The 14,910-nt window shown below is 37.3% G+C and overlaps 2 protein-coding genes and 1 long non-coding RNA gene across 8 annotated transcripts in view; 2 read left to right on the forward strand and 1 right to left on the reverse strand.

Annotated features, from left to right (window-relative positions):
• The first annotated feature begins 5,191 nt into the window (after positions 1–5,191).
• On the forward strand, positions 5,192–12,842 carry ahsa1b (AHA1, activator of heat shock protein ATPase homolog 1b). The gene is given in 10 exon segments (XM_046856571.1): positions 5,192–5,404; positions 6,415–6,567; positions 6,569–6,603; positions 8,253–8,335; positions 8,515–8,632; positions 10,005–10,093; positions 10,237–10,362; positions 10,541–10,642; positions 11,135–11,186; positions 11,701–12,842. Coding segments are annotated over 10 exon segments (1,011 nt in total). The 5' UTR covers positions 5,192–5,324; the 3' UTR covers positions 11,874–12,842.
• Positions 12,720–14,910, reverse strand: part of LOC124390567 (dr1-associated corepressor) — an 8,997-nt gene continuing 6,806 nt past the window's right edge. For 3 of the 6 annotated variants that reach the window (XM_046856573.1, XM_046856572.1, XM_046856574.1), the window contains exons 2-7: positions 14,826–14,910; positions 14,651–14,723; positions 14,444–14,537; positions 14,179–14,295; positions 13,902–13,994; positions 12,720–13,687 (exon numbers count right to left, since the gene is read on the reverse strand). The exon at positions 14,826–14,910 is cut by the window's right edge. In XM_046856573.1, coding sequence (XP_046712529.1) covers positions 13,922–13,994; positions 14,179–14,295; positions 14,444–14,537; positions 14,651–14,723; positions 14,826–14,867 — 399 coding nt within the window. In that variant the 5' untranslated portion in view covers positions 14,868–14,910 and the 3' untranslated portion in view covers positions 12,720–13,687; positions 13,902–13,921. Of the gene's footprint in view, positions 13,688–13,901; positions 14,099–14,178; positions 14,296–14,443; positions 14,538–14,650; positions 14,724–14,825 lie in introns of those variants that run through there. The other 3 variants (XR_006926772.1, XM_046856575.1, XM_046856576.1) reach the window with 3 other exon arrangements.
• Positions 14,306–14,910, forward strand: part of LOC124390569 — a 1,604-nt gene continuing 999 nt past the window's right edge. Inside the window, exons 1-2 of the long non-coding RNA XR_006926774.1 lie at positions 14,306–14,500; positions 14,607–14,827. This is a non-coding gene — a long non-coding RNA (uncharacterized LOC124390569). The remainder of the gene's footprint in view (positions 14,501–14,606; positions 14,828–14,910) is intronic.

The raw sequence follows: 14,910 nt of genomic DNA on the forward strand, positions 1-14,910 counted from the left end.
ACATCATACCAACAGTAAAATATGGTGGTGGTAGTGTGATGGTCTGGGCTGTTTTGCTGCTTCAGGACCTGAAAGACTTGCTGTAATATATGAAACCATGAATTCTGCTGTTTACCAAAAAATCCTGAAGGAGAATGTCTGACCATCAGTTTGTGACCTCAAGCTGAAGTGAACTTGATTTCTGCAGCAGGACAATGATCCAAAACACACCAGCAAGTCCACCTCTGAATGGCTGAAGAAAAACAAAATGAAGACTTTGGAGTGGCCTAGTCAAAGTCCTGACCTGAATCCAATTGAGATGCTGTAGCATGACCTTAAAAAAGGAGGTTTGTGTTAGAAAACCATCCAATGTGGCTGAATTACAACAATTCTGCATAGATGAGTGGACCAAAATTCCTCCACAGCGCTGTAACAGACTCATTGCAAGTTATCGCAAACGCTTGATTGCAGTTGTTGCTCCTAAGGGTGGCATAACCAGTTATTTGGTTTAGGGGCAAACATTTTTCACACAGTCATGTAGTTTTGGATTTTGTTTTCCCTCAATAATAAAAACCTTCATTTAAAAACTGCATGTTGTGTTCACTTCTGTTATCTTTTACTAATATTTAAATTAGTTTGATGATCTCTCTCTCTCTCTCTCTCTCTCTCTCTCTCTCTCTCTCTCTATCTATCTATCTATCTATCTATATATATATCTATCTATCTATCTATCTATCTATCTATCTATCTATCTATATATCTATCTATCTATATATATATATATATATATATATATATATATATATATATATATATATATATATATATATATATATAATTTCTCCCATGCTATGAGGCACACTGGGCAAATAGCTTACTGTTTCTGTTTATATCTGATAAGGACTCTTGCTGCTAAATTTTTGACTAACGGAAGATTACACTTACTAGAACATCCAGTCAGTAAAGCATTACAGTAATATAATTTAGATGTAAAAAAAAAAGCATGGACTAGATTTTTTCTGCATCCTGTAAAATCATATTTCTTATGTTAACAATGTTTCTACGTTAAAAGAAGGCTGTCTTAGTAATTTTCTTCACATAAGCCTAAAAGGAAATACTAGAATTAATAATCACACCATGGTGTTTCTATAATTCAGGAGGATCTCCATCCATGTTATTTAGTTTGTCACCATTTACGTTCTAATTTCAGAGTGGTCTGTTGTGTGTATGATCATTATACCACAGTGCAAATGTTTAGGGGGAGCTACATCATCTAGAGTATAACAGCACGTTTATTCTAGACGTTCAGAAGCCCAGTTGAGCTCTGCGGTAATAATGGTAATGGTAAGAAATTATAATAACTTCGGGAGATTATTGATAAAACTTGCTGCTTAGTTGACATGAATGTACTTTTGACACGGTAACATTCCGAGGTACATAATGGTCTGAAATAACTTCAGACTCTTTTTTTTTATATTTAATTGAATTGTTAGTATTATTGTCCACCACTATGAGTGGGTCCTATGACTTTCTGATTAATTCTTGCTGAATCTAGATTGGACACAACTGCTGTTCTTAAGGGTTAGGGTCAGGATTATCAAAATTAATATTTAAGCCACCGACAATTAATGCTTTGTCTAAAGAAGTCGCGAGGTTTGAAATGAAATCTGCAAATTCTACGAGTTATCAGAATAGGGCCCTGAAAAGCTATAAATAATTATTAATGGAATTGACTGACTAGACTTTTTTGAATGCTACATATTTTATGTTGGTGTAAAGAACTTTTAATGTATTACATTTGTGTTTAGTTATTGTGTGTGATTGGATTATGAATAACTGCGACACCAACTTCTCTGAAATTAGGGTGGCTGGTGTATATAACAAACTTAATTTAATGACATATTTATTTAGTCTAATCCACGTTTCGGTTGAACACAGTGCAATAAATTTCTGATCAGTAATAATTTCATTTATAGTCAGCGCTTTTGACATGAGCACTAACATTTAATGGTCCTATCAAGGGGTACAACAGATCGCAGTTGATCCGTGATCCAGGGGGACACCCACGGGACCCATGGATTTTTTTTCTGCTGATATTGCTTTTTGAATAATTCCATAACTACAGAAAGCAGTCATGTGTTCACATGAATAGGACATGGTAATCAGTTAAAAAATGGCTAGCAGAGGAGCATTTTCAATTCAATTAATTTCATTTTTATTTGTATAGCGCTTTTAACAATTAACATTGTCTCAAAGCAGCTTTACACAGATTATTAAAAGGTGATTAAAAGTGAACATGTTCTTTATAAGTAAGGAAAAACTTCCCGAGATGGCATAAGGAAGAAACCTTGAGAGGAACCAGACTCAAGAGGGAACCCATCCTAATCTGGGTTGCACCGAATGTCCATTCATTACAGATATACGATGTTGCGGGGTACAGTGATGATGATCAGAAGCGAAAAGTAGTCCTGAGTCAATGTAGCAGACTGTTGACATTAATTACAGTTCAATCCATCCTCAAAGCTCCCGTTCTTACTGCGGAATTTCATGGAACCACCCAAGGCATTGATAACAAACTGTCCAAGAATAAACAAAATAAACATATGTAACCTTTGGTTTTAACAGAAATAACCTATAATACCTATGGTTTTAACTAAAATAAAAAAACCAAGAAATAAAGAGCTCAATGAATAAAATTTTAATATAAAATAATCAATACTCAGTTGTTACAACATGTGAAAAACAAAAACCATTATTTTGACTTTGAATATAATTTTAAGGGGAGGTGGACAAAACTGTTATAGTATGTGGGCACTGTGGCATAAGAAAGCCATATAAAAGCGGCATTACGTAATGCCATGCATCTAATGCCATGCATGCCAATGGATAGTGGTAATTTGCTGGTATGATGGAAACACAATTAGTATAAATACCCTCACATTGCAAAAATGGTAATATGCTACCTTGCTGTGTCTGCCACTTCAATTTCTAGTGAGAGTGTGTTCTTCACCGCAGGTGACATAGTGACTGCTAAGAGGTCTACTCTTCCTCATAGAATGTAGTCATCCTCATCTTTTTGAATAATGTGTCATTATAAGCTTAGGTCTGTTTTCAGGTTTCAGGTTGTTTGTCACATGTTGCACTTTAACAACTAAGTATTGATTATTTTATATTAAATTTTTATTTATTGAGCTGTTTATTTCTTGTTTTTTTTTTAGTTTTGTCAAACCCATAGGTTTTATAGGTTATTTCTGTTCAAACCAAAGGTTACATATGTTTATTTTGTTTATTTTGTCTTGCAATAAATAAAAAGCAAATTAGATGTTTCCTCCCCTTTTTTTGTTGATCTGAAAAACATCAAAAAACTTAATGTGATTTGGACTGTTAGTTTTGTGATCCATTGCACCACTAGTCCTCTCTTTAGATTAGAAGTGCTGGCTGTGCATTTAGTTGTATCTATTTTAATGTTAATTGAGTTATTTTTAAAAAAATACGTTCTAAGGATTCTGGGAAACACACAGTCTCAATATGGTGGACCATGAGTGATGACTCTGTGCAGCTAGCAGACAGTTGGTTTAGAATGTTTGTCTGTTTCCTGCCTTTGGCTTTGGATGGTCACTGGTTAACTTATCCTGTTCTAATACTATGACCTATGCTGCAAGAAATGAGAGCAGCCCCTTCTCGAGTGCGATGGATACCATTCCACCCTAACAGACCAGCCTTGCCCTCAAAATTATTTTAAATTATCTATAAAGCCCATGTGGCTTTTGTAGCATCACTCAGACATCCAGCAGTTCAGACACCATAACCTGCTGTAAGTTACATCGCCACGCCACATTGGGATGGGGCCAGAGCATATTATGGCATCAGACATTGCCTACACTGATTTACACACCTCTATAATGTTACTCTTAGTAACCTCTGACTGTCTAAGGTGTATATCACTAGCGCCTACATGAAAACCTATCTTAGAGAACCTATGTTTGACTAAAAACCAAAGCTACACCTAAACTGTTCTGCTGGTGCTCCTAAGGGCTTTGCGAATATGCTGCCGAGTCGTCACCCACTCGCCCCGCTGCAAGGGCTCTAATGCCGGAGTCATGGAATTGCTGAGTTTGCCTGAGGCATCTAGATTTCCGACTGCAGAACCTGGACTGCTCTCACACTCACTTATCCTCTCTCGACTCTGGATGTGCTTCTCAAATGCTGGGATATCTTCCATCAGAGAGCTGACTAACTTACATTTCTCACAGATAAAATTAACAAGTGATGGATAAGACTGACTATACATTCCACACTCCACACTGAATCAGCTAGATGCTCGACATATCGAAGAAATCACTGACCTTGCCTTGTGTTTACCATAGTATGTGTGTGTTCAGTTCTGCCAAGGACTTGAAAAAAAAAAAGAGAAACACAGCCGACAGAAAGTGGAGAATACAGGAAAACAAAACAATAATTCAAGATTATTTAAGGAAGAGATAGAAACCTGACACAAACACGAAACTCACGGCAAACAAATAAAAATCGGAAAGCTCAATCTTATCAATCCCTTAATATGTATGGAAAAAATATTTATATTTATATTAATTTACCTTACAAACATTAGGATGGAGGATGCTGAGGAAGACACTAACTGACAGGCTCAAATTGTAATAACACTAATGTCCAGCAGAGGCCGCAACGGACACCTTTAAAATCACGTACAGAGTACGTTTGAATGTAAAAATATACAGCTGCTTTATTACAGGCGAGAAAGAAAAATACAAATATATAAATTATTAAAACTTACAGGTATAATTAAAAAGTACGGCGTGTCACCTTAAAACAATAAATAAGACATCTGAATGAATAAATGAATGAATTAATGGGTGAAGGAATATTGCTATTAAATATACAAGTACTGTATGAGTAGGAGAATGCTGAGGATCAAGCCACCAGGAAGGAGGAAAGAGAGGACAGGGGGGTATGGAGACGGAAGATCCGCTGTGGCGACCCCTAAAAAGAAAAAGAAGAAGACATACTTGCGAAAAAATTAACGAAATGCAATCAGTTGATATTTAATAGAAATTACATGTAAAACTAAATTAATTCACGCGTTTATTTTCTTTATTTTAATAAGTATTATTATAATGTACAATAATTCTGAGCAAGCCGGAAAAGGGAAACAGGAACCGTCTCGACAGGCGAGGTGCGCACACGGAGCTTTTACAATGTGACGCGTAATTCCGTTTCCAGTAATTTCTACGGGCAACAAAACCTGAGGTTCGCGTGTAGAGTGTTCCAGAAGTCACCCGCTGACCGGAGCGTGTCTTCGCCTGTCGCGTAATAGAAATTAAAGAAGCATGGCTAAGTGGGGAGAGGGGGACCCTCGGTGGATCGTGGAAGAACGAGCGGATGCTACGAATGTCAACAATTGGCATTGGTAAGATGAGGAAAGGACGCGGTGCCGGCGTGCGGCTGTTGAGAGCCATCTTTGCTAACCGTGGTAGCAAAGCCTGCATCATCACCGGCACCAATCTCATCACCCAGCCTTATATATTTACATTTCACCAGTGTGACAGATACATAGCTGGGTTATTTGAGACTAATTGATAGCGAACCAGGTATATTTGTGATCCACGTGGAGGTGGGTGGTAGTTAACGTAGACATGCAGCATTGTTTAACACGCTATGTGTTAGCATATTAATCATGCCATGGCCGCTCCTTTGCTTCGGATCTTGTTGATTTACTTCATCTAGATTTTCTATACGTGGATCGTTATATCTACACGCTGCCTATACAGAAAAGAGCTACATGGCTTTGAGCAGATGCTCTCCAGCATGTTCTAGGTGTTTCTCCACATGATTAGTGCAGAGAAATCTGCGCTATTGTTTCAGGGATATATATTTCCTTGTGTTACAACAACGAGTCCTTCATACACAGTGACAAGGTATCTAAGGTAAATAATCCATTCTCTGTCCTGGGCAGATTTGTGATTGATCAGGAGTAAATATAACGGAAATACCGGGTGTGAATCTGGTGTAGATTGTGGGTGGAACGCCGGTCAGCTGATGGGCAACATAACCAGATAAATGCCCCCTACATTAACATCTATATGCATGTATTGTGGAAGTTAGAAGAGATCAGAGGAAACATGGGGAAAACAGAAAACTCCACAAAAACAGTACCTGGTCGCACTCATCTTCCCCGCCTTTTTGTTTTCTTTTTCGGTTTGCATCAAGTCTTCCGAGTGAACCGTCCTGTGTGCAGTGATTTTATTTTTCTTTTGGTTGTTTTTTTTTTACGCAAACACTAACAGGCAAATATTGGCTTTTGCATTATTATTTTTTTAATGTTTGACAAATATTCTTTTTGTACAAAGTTTTGATGTAATACTGGCAGTCCCTGTACCTGGGCTTTTTGTAAACTCAAGCTGTTGCTTTCTTGGTCAGGACGGAGAGGGATGCTACAAACTGGTCATCGGAGAAGTTGAAAGAGCTGCTGGTGGGCTTGCAAGTAGAAAACGACGAAGGCAAATGCGAAATCACAGAGGTCAGCAAGGTGGAAGGAGAGGCTTCGATCAACAACCGCAAAGGGAAGCTCATCTTTTTACGAGTGGAACTTAAAGGCCAAATGGAAAGGTGAGTACAATATAATCAGGTTGCCAGTTTTGTGTGTTGCTGCATAGCTGTCACTATATGTATAATATTTACATTTTTCACACCTGAGGCATATTTGTGTTATCTGTGATTTGAAATCTAAGTATGTGAATGTTGAGCAAAGCGTGTGACTTATTTCACTCGCACTTTTTCTGTGGCTGAACTTTAACTGTCTTTCCATTGGTCAAATAATACACAGTACAGGTTGGGTAAGGTTTTACACAATGAAGTGAGCACGTTAAAGATTCATGTTGGAAGTAATAAAAAAAAATATATATCTATGTGATGACCTGATAAGAGAGGATGCTTGTGAATGTAAGAAATGTTAAGCATCAGTGACAAAAAAACTGCACAGTCAGTAAATGCATACAAGCGCCTGAGACAGTTTAGGATAAAATCATTATGGAGAGCTCTGTGGCTCGGGAAGGAAGGAATGGAAGGCAGGCGATATCTTATCAGCAAAAGAATCGGCTGTATTTTGCCACAGCCATGTTTTCTTACACGCACACACACACTCAATATCACAGTCACAATTCTTTGCATGTTCATCTCTCAGCTCTCATCTGGGCCCTTCTTATTGTCTGTCACTCACTGGAAAAGTGCACACTTATTAAAACGATGCTCTATGGGAGGTGGTAGTTTAGTGGTTAAGACATTGGATTTCTGATCTGAAGGTCATGAGTACAGTCAAATCCCAGCATCACCGCTTATTTATTTGGAACTTTGGATAAGAGCATCCGCTGAATGCCATAAATGTAGATATAAATGCCCCAGCGTATGCTTCTAAGTAGGGCTGAAATGATTCCTCGAGTAACTTGATTACAAAAATGAATAGAGACAAATATTTTTCCTCGATGCTTCGTTTAACTACACTGTGTTTCCCACGGACCATTACTATTGCCGCACCACCCGCTAAAGTCTGAAGCGAAATTTTAATTTCCCGAGACAAGAACAACCACATCACGATACTGTGTGAGATTTAATAAATAAATGCATGAGAATGAATAATTAAGTTTTATTGAACAAATAGTTTCCCATAACTTACTCTACAGTGTCACTGCAGAGGGACTTTTTGAATGCACTGTATTTGTATTTCGATGTAATATGGCGGTTTAGTTTTCACAGATATTCTTGTATGAAATTTCAGCAATAAAATGTAAATTTTTCTAAAAGAACCAAATAACTTGTTCATTTTAAGAGACCCGTCTTATTTTCTTTCTTTTTAGTATTGCACTTTAATAAAGAAAAAGTACTTTTTATCCGATTAATCGCCGGAATAAATGTTAGAATACTCGATTACTAAAATAATCGTTAGCAGCAGTCCTACAGTCCCCTCAGTTCCTTCAGTGCCGAGTTTCGTCCACAAATTTCCTGTCAGTGGTTGCAAAGGAATTGTGTAGTGATTGTTTATGACTCTATAAAATGATAAGCAAGTATACAGTAGTGTTCAAATGTGTCCAAATTATTTCTAACAATTTAGAGATTACAAAGTCGAAGGAACAAGACTGTATAAAGTGTATACTTTTTGTTTTGTTGGGTTTTGTGTATCAATGTTTTCTAGCCTGGTTACTGAAGACTATAGCTCTAATCTATTTAACGTTATTTGTACATTCTTTTTCTTTTTTGAACAGGAACATCAAAATCAGGGATCAAATACAAAGGTGAAATTGATGTTCCAAACCTTTCTGACGAAAATGATCAGGATGACCTTGATGTAAGTTCTTCTATTGCACAAAAACAACAATTAAAGTTACAATTTTATATTGATTTTTGATTTTATTATTCAAATTTCTGAATTCAAATCATTCTCAATTCCTAACTAATATTAACTGTTGTTTAATGCTGTTTCTTCTCAAACTAATCGTGTCTTTTGTTTCTTGTTGGGGGAAACAGATCAGTGTGTCTCTTTGTAAAGATGAGCCTGACACACCACTCTTTACTCTGATGAAAAAGGAGGGGGCAAAGAAAGTCTGTGAAGCTCTGGTCAGCTACGTTGAGCTTCTCAAAACAGGTCAGCCATTCTCACGTTGCTTCTGACAGCCAGCATTGTTATAACTCCAGTAAAGGAGTAGTTGCCCTTCCCCTGAACTTAACTATCACAAGACCAGTTCTAGATATATGAAAGGGCTATAAGTACGGCTGCACGATTTGGCAATGTCATGTTGCAAGTCCACTTGATTGGTTTCGTCAAGGAAATTGACACAGATGATGATGCTGAAATGTGTATTTTGTAAAACTATAAAGGTTTTCAAAGTGAATAATATTTTTTACAAAATGCGTTAGTGTAAAAAATAATTTCTAAGGTACAGATGACTGAAATAAAACCAACAATTTTGACAAAAGAATTTAAACATTTTGTCCGAAAAAAAAACAGGGAACAGCCCATTAAAATTATTTACCTGTTTTTTTTTATAAAGTTTAAGATACAGTGTATGTTTGCAAAATTGCCTGAATTTAAGTACGTAATCATTATTAAATGTGTTTCACAGCAACTTAAATTTAAGCGACTTGAATTTAGCAAATTCAGCAGTTTCTCTCTCTGCTCAGCGCTGGTAATCTTGAAGCTAAAATATCACCATGTAACAGGGGTGTCTGTTTATTGGCTACCAGTTCAGTGTAGGTCTGCTTGGCATCCGCCTTCACCTGGTCTCCACGCTGCGCACCGCCAAAGTCATGTGATCACATGTGCACTGCCTAAACTGAGACCATCTGGTCTTTTTTTGTTTTGGAAGTGGTGTGTAAAATCTGCAAACTGTTCTCAGAAAGTATTTGTCCACACGTGCACTTATTTATTTAATTAAATCACAACGTTTGCCGTCATGCAAGCTGATTTGCGCTTCAATTAATGTTGTTGTAAAGCACTAGCTATAAGCAATGTGAGGCTTTTTGATAGCGACTTGGCCCTCCTCACCTTTAGTGGACTGTGGTATTCTGCAGTTACAGACAGGAAACACTAGAGGGCAACAAAATGCTAGGGTAGGTTTTAAATATCAGACAGTTGCTGATTAACAATTAAGAAAGTGGTTTTATATATATATATATAAAATGTAAAAAAACCTTTTTTTTTTTTTTTTTGGGAGGCAGGGGCTTTACGCCAGTCCTAAAATTCCTTTTGAATAAGTCTTTAATCGAGGTGTAGGACAACATTCCTACCTATACCATTTATGGTATAGGTAGACACTCTTAACCAGAGTGGCCTGCAATAATGTCAGCTGAGCAGTTAAGGGTCTTGTACAGGGGCCCAGCAGTGGCACTGGGATTTGAACATCAACCTTTCTAAGTCAATGTCCTTACCACGGAGTTACCACTTCCCATTGTATGCTATATGTATACTGTATGTTCACGGCTTCATAATGACTTTGTCTGCATTTTTATTTGCGCAGAGTTCACGCAGGGTATGATCTTGCCGACAGCGAACGGCATGACCAAACAGCCCATGTCTCAGACAAAAATTAAAATGGACAAAACCCAGGTAGGTGTGGACACTTCAAATTCCTAAATATATTATCCTTTAATAAGAATATTTTTGGAGTAACTGTTATTCATTAATTAAAATACTGGGGCTCTGATCTGGCCTTTAATTTATGATCGACATTGTGTGTTCGTCCTGTACAGATTGGCTCAGGCAGCACAGCTCCTCCTCCGTGCACAGGAGTGAAGATTCCTACTTGCAAGTTCTCACTAAAAGACACTTTCCTCACTTCACCAGAGGAGCTTTACAGAGCTTTTGTCAACCAAGAGGTCAGTAGAATCCCATTTAATAAACACATGGAAAAGTGCTATTTTAAGTATTTACTTTTTTTTTCGTAATATTATGAGATGATTATATATGAATTCTTTTAATAGCAATAATATGTGTGTGTGTGTGTGTGTGTGTGTGTGTGTGTGTGTGTGTGTGTGTGTGTGTGTGTGTGTATAGATGGTGCAGGCGTTTACACACACTGATGCCACAGTTGAGGCAGAGAAGGGAGGCAAATTTCGCCTGTTGGGTGGAAATGTATACGGCGAGTTCCAGGAGCTGGTGAGAATCTGCTTATTTATATTAGAAATATATAGAGATATATGTTGGTAAAAGACAAAGATCACATTGTAACTGCTTTAAATGGCTTTGGTTTGGATTTTGTGTGACTGCAGTCTGCAGTTGTACAAATTATACGTGTGCATTCGCGTGATTTGTTTACCCGTACTCTTGTGGAACATCTTTATCTTCATAAACATAAGAGCATGAGTTACAAAGCAAAGTGCTTCATAATCTACACTATACAATTTGAAGGATCTTTTTATTGCTTAATGTTGTATTTTTCCCCTTTCTATCTGTATAGAAGATGTTCTGGTGGATGTAAATAATTTTGGCTTAGTCATGGACAGTCGAGAAAATCATTTCGCAGCACGTCATACAATGTATGGTTGCGTATGCGATCAATACATTTTACAATTAAGTAGACTACATCGCCTTATACAGAATAGACAGTTCTGTGGATGGAGACTGACAATGGCTTTGGGGTTCCCACAGGTTCCCGAGGAGAAGATAGTCATGAAATGGAGGTACAACACGTGGCCAAGCGGTAAGGGATAAAACTTTCAGAAACATTAAATTATGTTTGCATAATTAGTCTGCAGTAGTCTGGGGACAGAGTTCCAAATTTCATTACATTGATCAATATATCCAATAATAAATGCATAACTAAAGGGGTTTGTAAACAAACTTTATCTGTTGCCTAATAATTAAAGTAGGGATATTTTGATTTATTGAAATTCATACCAACTGAGTGCACAGTCTCTTATATCATACAAAAATATTTAGTTGCTGAAAGAAAAAAAAATATGGTTATTTTTATTCAGGATAACTAAGTTTCATTTTAATATGAAACGGCCACAGCCTTCGCCTATAGCTGTTATACATTTATGATCAGCTTCCACTTCAATGAGAAATACCCTGATTATTAACCCTTTTCTTATTATAAAATCAACATAAAAATGTGTCCTTTGCTATAGTTAGGATTCAATTTAAAAGTAAAGTTTTCCATTTTCGCTTTATTTTACTTTGTCTTGTACGTCTGTGTCTATGTGGGGATGTAGAGCACTATGCGACAGTGACGCTGACCTTCATAGACAAGGGCAACGAGACGGGGCTGAAGATCGAGTGTCGAGCAGTGCCAGAGAGCGAAGAGGATCGTACCCGAGAAGGCTGGCAGAGGTACTACTGCCAAGCCATCAAACAGACATTTGGCTTCGGTGCACGACTCTGCTGAGCTCCAGCTTCAACCATCACTGTTTTGGCAGATTTTCTTTTAGTTTTTTTTTCTTCTTCACTATGTACAAATGAGCACCTGGAATGTGACTCTACTGAAAAACAGACTTAACTTTGCACCATGTTCTACCTACCTTTCTGGTTTTGGTTTCAATGTTAAAAATAAATGAAAAATCCAAAAATCAGAAAAGAAAATGAATAGATACTACGATAGACATGGAGGAAGAAAGGGAGTCATTGTATTGTTTTTGTTTTATTCTTTCATGTATCTGCATACGTGTATAAAGAAACGTTTTTACTGTAGCGCAGGAAGATCTACATTTGGCACTCACCTCCTGACCTTGTCTTGAGAGGGGCATACTTGACTAGTGCCTTCTTTGGATTGAGTTTAATTTATGGATCTATGGCAAAGGCGTGTTTGTCATGTAGGACTGAAAAAAGAATAAATCGTCAGACCACTAAATTAATTGTCTAATTTTTTTCTGATTGGATTTGACCAATATTAAAGTTTTCATTTCTATTCATGTTAATCAATATGATATCTTAAGGTCTAATAAATGTGATATATGCTAAAACGTTTGTGCTCAGAAAAAGGACCCAGGCTTGAAACTGACCTGTATTGTATGTTCAGCAGCCTATATATTAGAATTAGTCTTAACTGCGCAAATGAGCTTTGTTTTTTCCCTTGTATGATCTGCTTTTATATTCATTTCCCTGGTAGATTTTTGTCTGATTTATGTATCCACTGCAATTCAAATGAGTGCTTTTGCAGAAGATGAGAATAGAAAAAAAAAAAAAGTATATGAACACACAACAAAAAGTTTGTTTTAAATAAGGAACTGTTAGATACTTATAGAAATCTGATTTTATTTATTTCATCTCTGCATCACAATTTGGAAACGGGTCACACTGTTCCATTCACATGTTTTCTTAAAAATAAAATGACCTTTTCATCATGCTCACACTTCTATTATAATGTCCAGTGCTGTTTTTACTTCTAAGTGTATCAGGAATTTAGTCAATATTTCAAACAGTGTGTACAATCCACAGTCCATCTTTACTGAAAACCCTTAAAACATTACAGTGTTGTAGCTAAAATATGCATCCGCTTGTGTGCATTCTTGCAAAAGCCCACTTTCTTCTGGATAACAACAGGGATTAAAGTCAGGTAATGAAGAGTACTGTACTTCTATGGCATTGATATTACATTAGCTCCTTAACATTTGACAGTCGCAGGTTCAACAACAGTTATGAATCCAACACAGGGAAAAAAAAAAAGAAATAGCAGTAGTGCTCTGAAAAAAAGATCTTCCCTTCATAGAATAAACACAAACTCATTTTCCTTATAAGGATTTAAAACTTAGTTAAGTCATATTTTCACAAATCTATATATTGGCATTTATTTTGTTCAATCAAATTCTACACGGTCATCTTTTCTTTACATTTTAATTGTTTTTCAGTAGCAAAAAATTACAAATTAAAAATTTTCTCTGGGAAATATTAAAAGAAAAACTTGTTGGGCCTTCATAAATACTGCTGCAGTTTTCACTGAGGTGAGCTACAGAGTCAATGACATTTAAACATAAATATTAGTGATGGTGCAACATGGAAAATATCTTATTCAACTTTTTTTTTCATTTTACCTTTTATCTATTCTTTATCTAAAGCAAATGAGAGAACCCAGGTCCTCGTGCTCCTGTTTAGCACACGCAGTCGAACAAAAGAATCCTAGGTGAGGGACTCACTGCAGCAGCTGCTATTCAGCAGCTGTTATCAAGGTGACTGTGTCTCCAGGCAGATGACAAGCTCCGACTCCTAACAAATGAGAGAGAAATCAAGCATAGGCAAAGCATACAACATACTATATATAAGAGATAAGTATACTTTGACACACACTTATGCAGAGAGCTGCAGTGTGTGCACACATGTACATGTTCATAACTCACAGTGTCACCATGTCTAGACTGTTTTACATCTGGCACGTGAAGCTTAGTGCATGACATTAAAAGCTTTTCAAAATATTTCTTACACTAGAGGAGTCTGGAGGCTCTATATTATGCCTCTAGGCAGCTCATCCTTCTCTGGTGATTTGGTTTTGATGGACTTGTTGTGCCACTTCTTTCTGGAAAGGAGGTCAACATTTATTCTCGAAAGCACAGAGAGCACTACAGTGCGACAGTGGATCCTTGGCAGAGCGTCTCCAAAACATTTAATTATGCGGCAACACTGCTGAGAAATAATCCATGTCTTGCGATAAGACAAAACTAGACATAAAATGGTCTTTTAGCTGAAAGTTGGATACTAACCTGTGCCCCAGACACTTCCCCTTGGCTTTGCTCTCTTTCGCTGCTGACGAGCCGGAGGCCTGTTCCGCAAGCTCCTTCAGGAAGTCGAACAGCTTCTCCGACTCAATGCATTGTTTCCTATAGGATAACAGTGAATGTTAAACAGAGGAACAATCAAGTGCACGGTTGCCCTTTACATACAAAGGCGAGAAGGAAGAGCAGCATAATAAATCAGTAAATTGGAAACAGTGGTTAACCTGTAATGAGAACCTTTTAAATCACTTACATGTGACTAATAGACATGACTCTGCTGTTCTTGGACTGTGTGATTAAGCTGGTCTTGGTGAGCAATGAGATCAAGAACATTTCCAGAGCTTTAGCTAAGCTGGAAGTCAGGGAACATAACAGAGGTAGTAATGCTTTACGTTATTTTTTTTCCTAATCAACAGATAGAACTTGGTGGTGAAAAGCAAACAATGCTTCCAAAGGATACAGATGATCACCGGAACAGCAGTGGCCATCCTGCCCACCTCCGTGTCTTTCTGCATGATTTTCTTAATGCGACCCTGAATGGAAGATCAGCACAGGATGGCTCAGGGTCAGGAGCCTCCAGGCAGAGAAGAAGGAAAAAACTAACAAATGCCTAAGAAACCTTAGGAATTACTCACGGGTGGGAAACGAACGTTGTACTTTCTTTTCTGTCCAGGCATCTCGGTCCTTTAAATACCCGCTTGTGGGTTACATTTTGATGCA

The sequence above is a fragment of the Silurus meridionalis genome, chromosome 8, assembly GCF_014805685.1.
Source record: "Silurus meridionalis isolate SWU-2019-XX chromosome 8, ASM1480568v1, whole genome shotgun sequence".
Taxonomy (NCBI): domain Eukaryota; kingdom Metazoa; phylum Chordata; class Actinopteri; order Siluriformes; family Siluridae; genus Silurus; species Silurus meridionalis.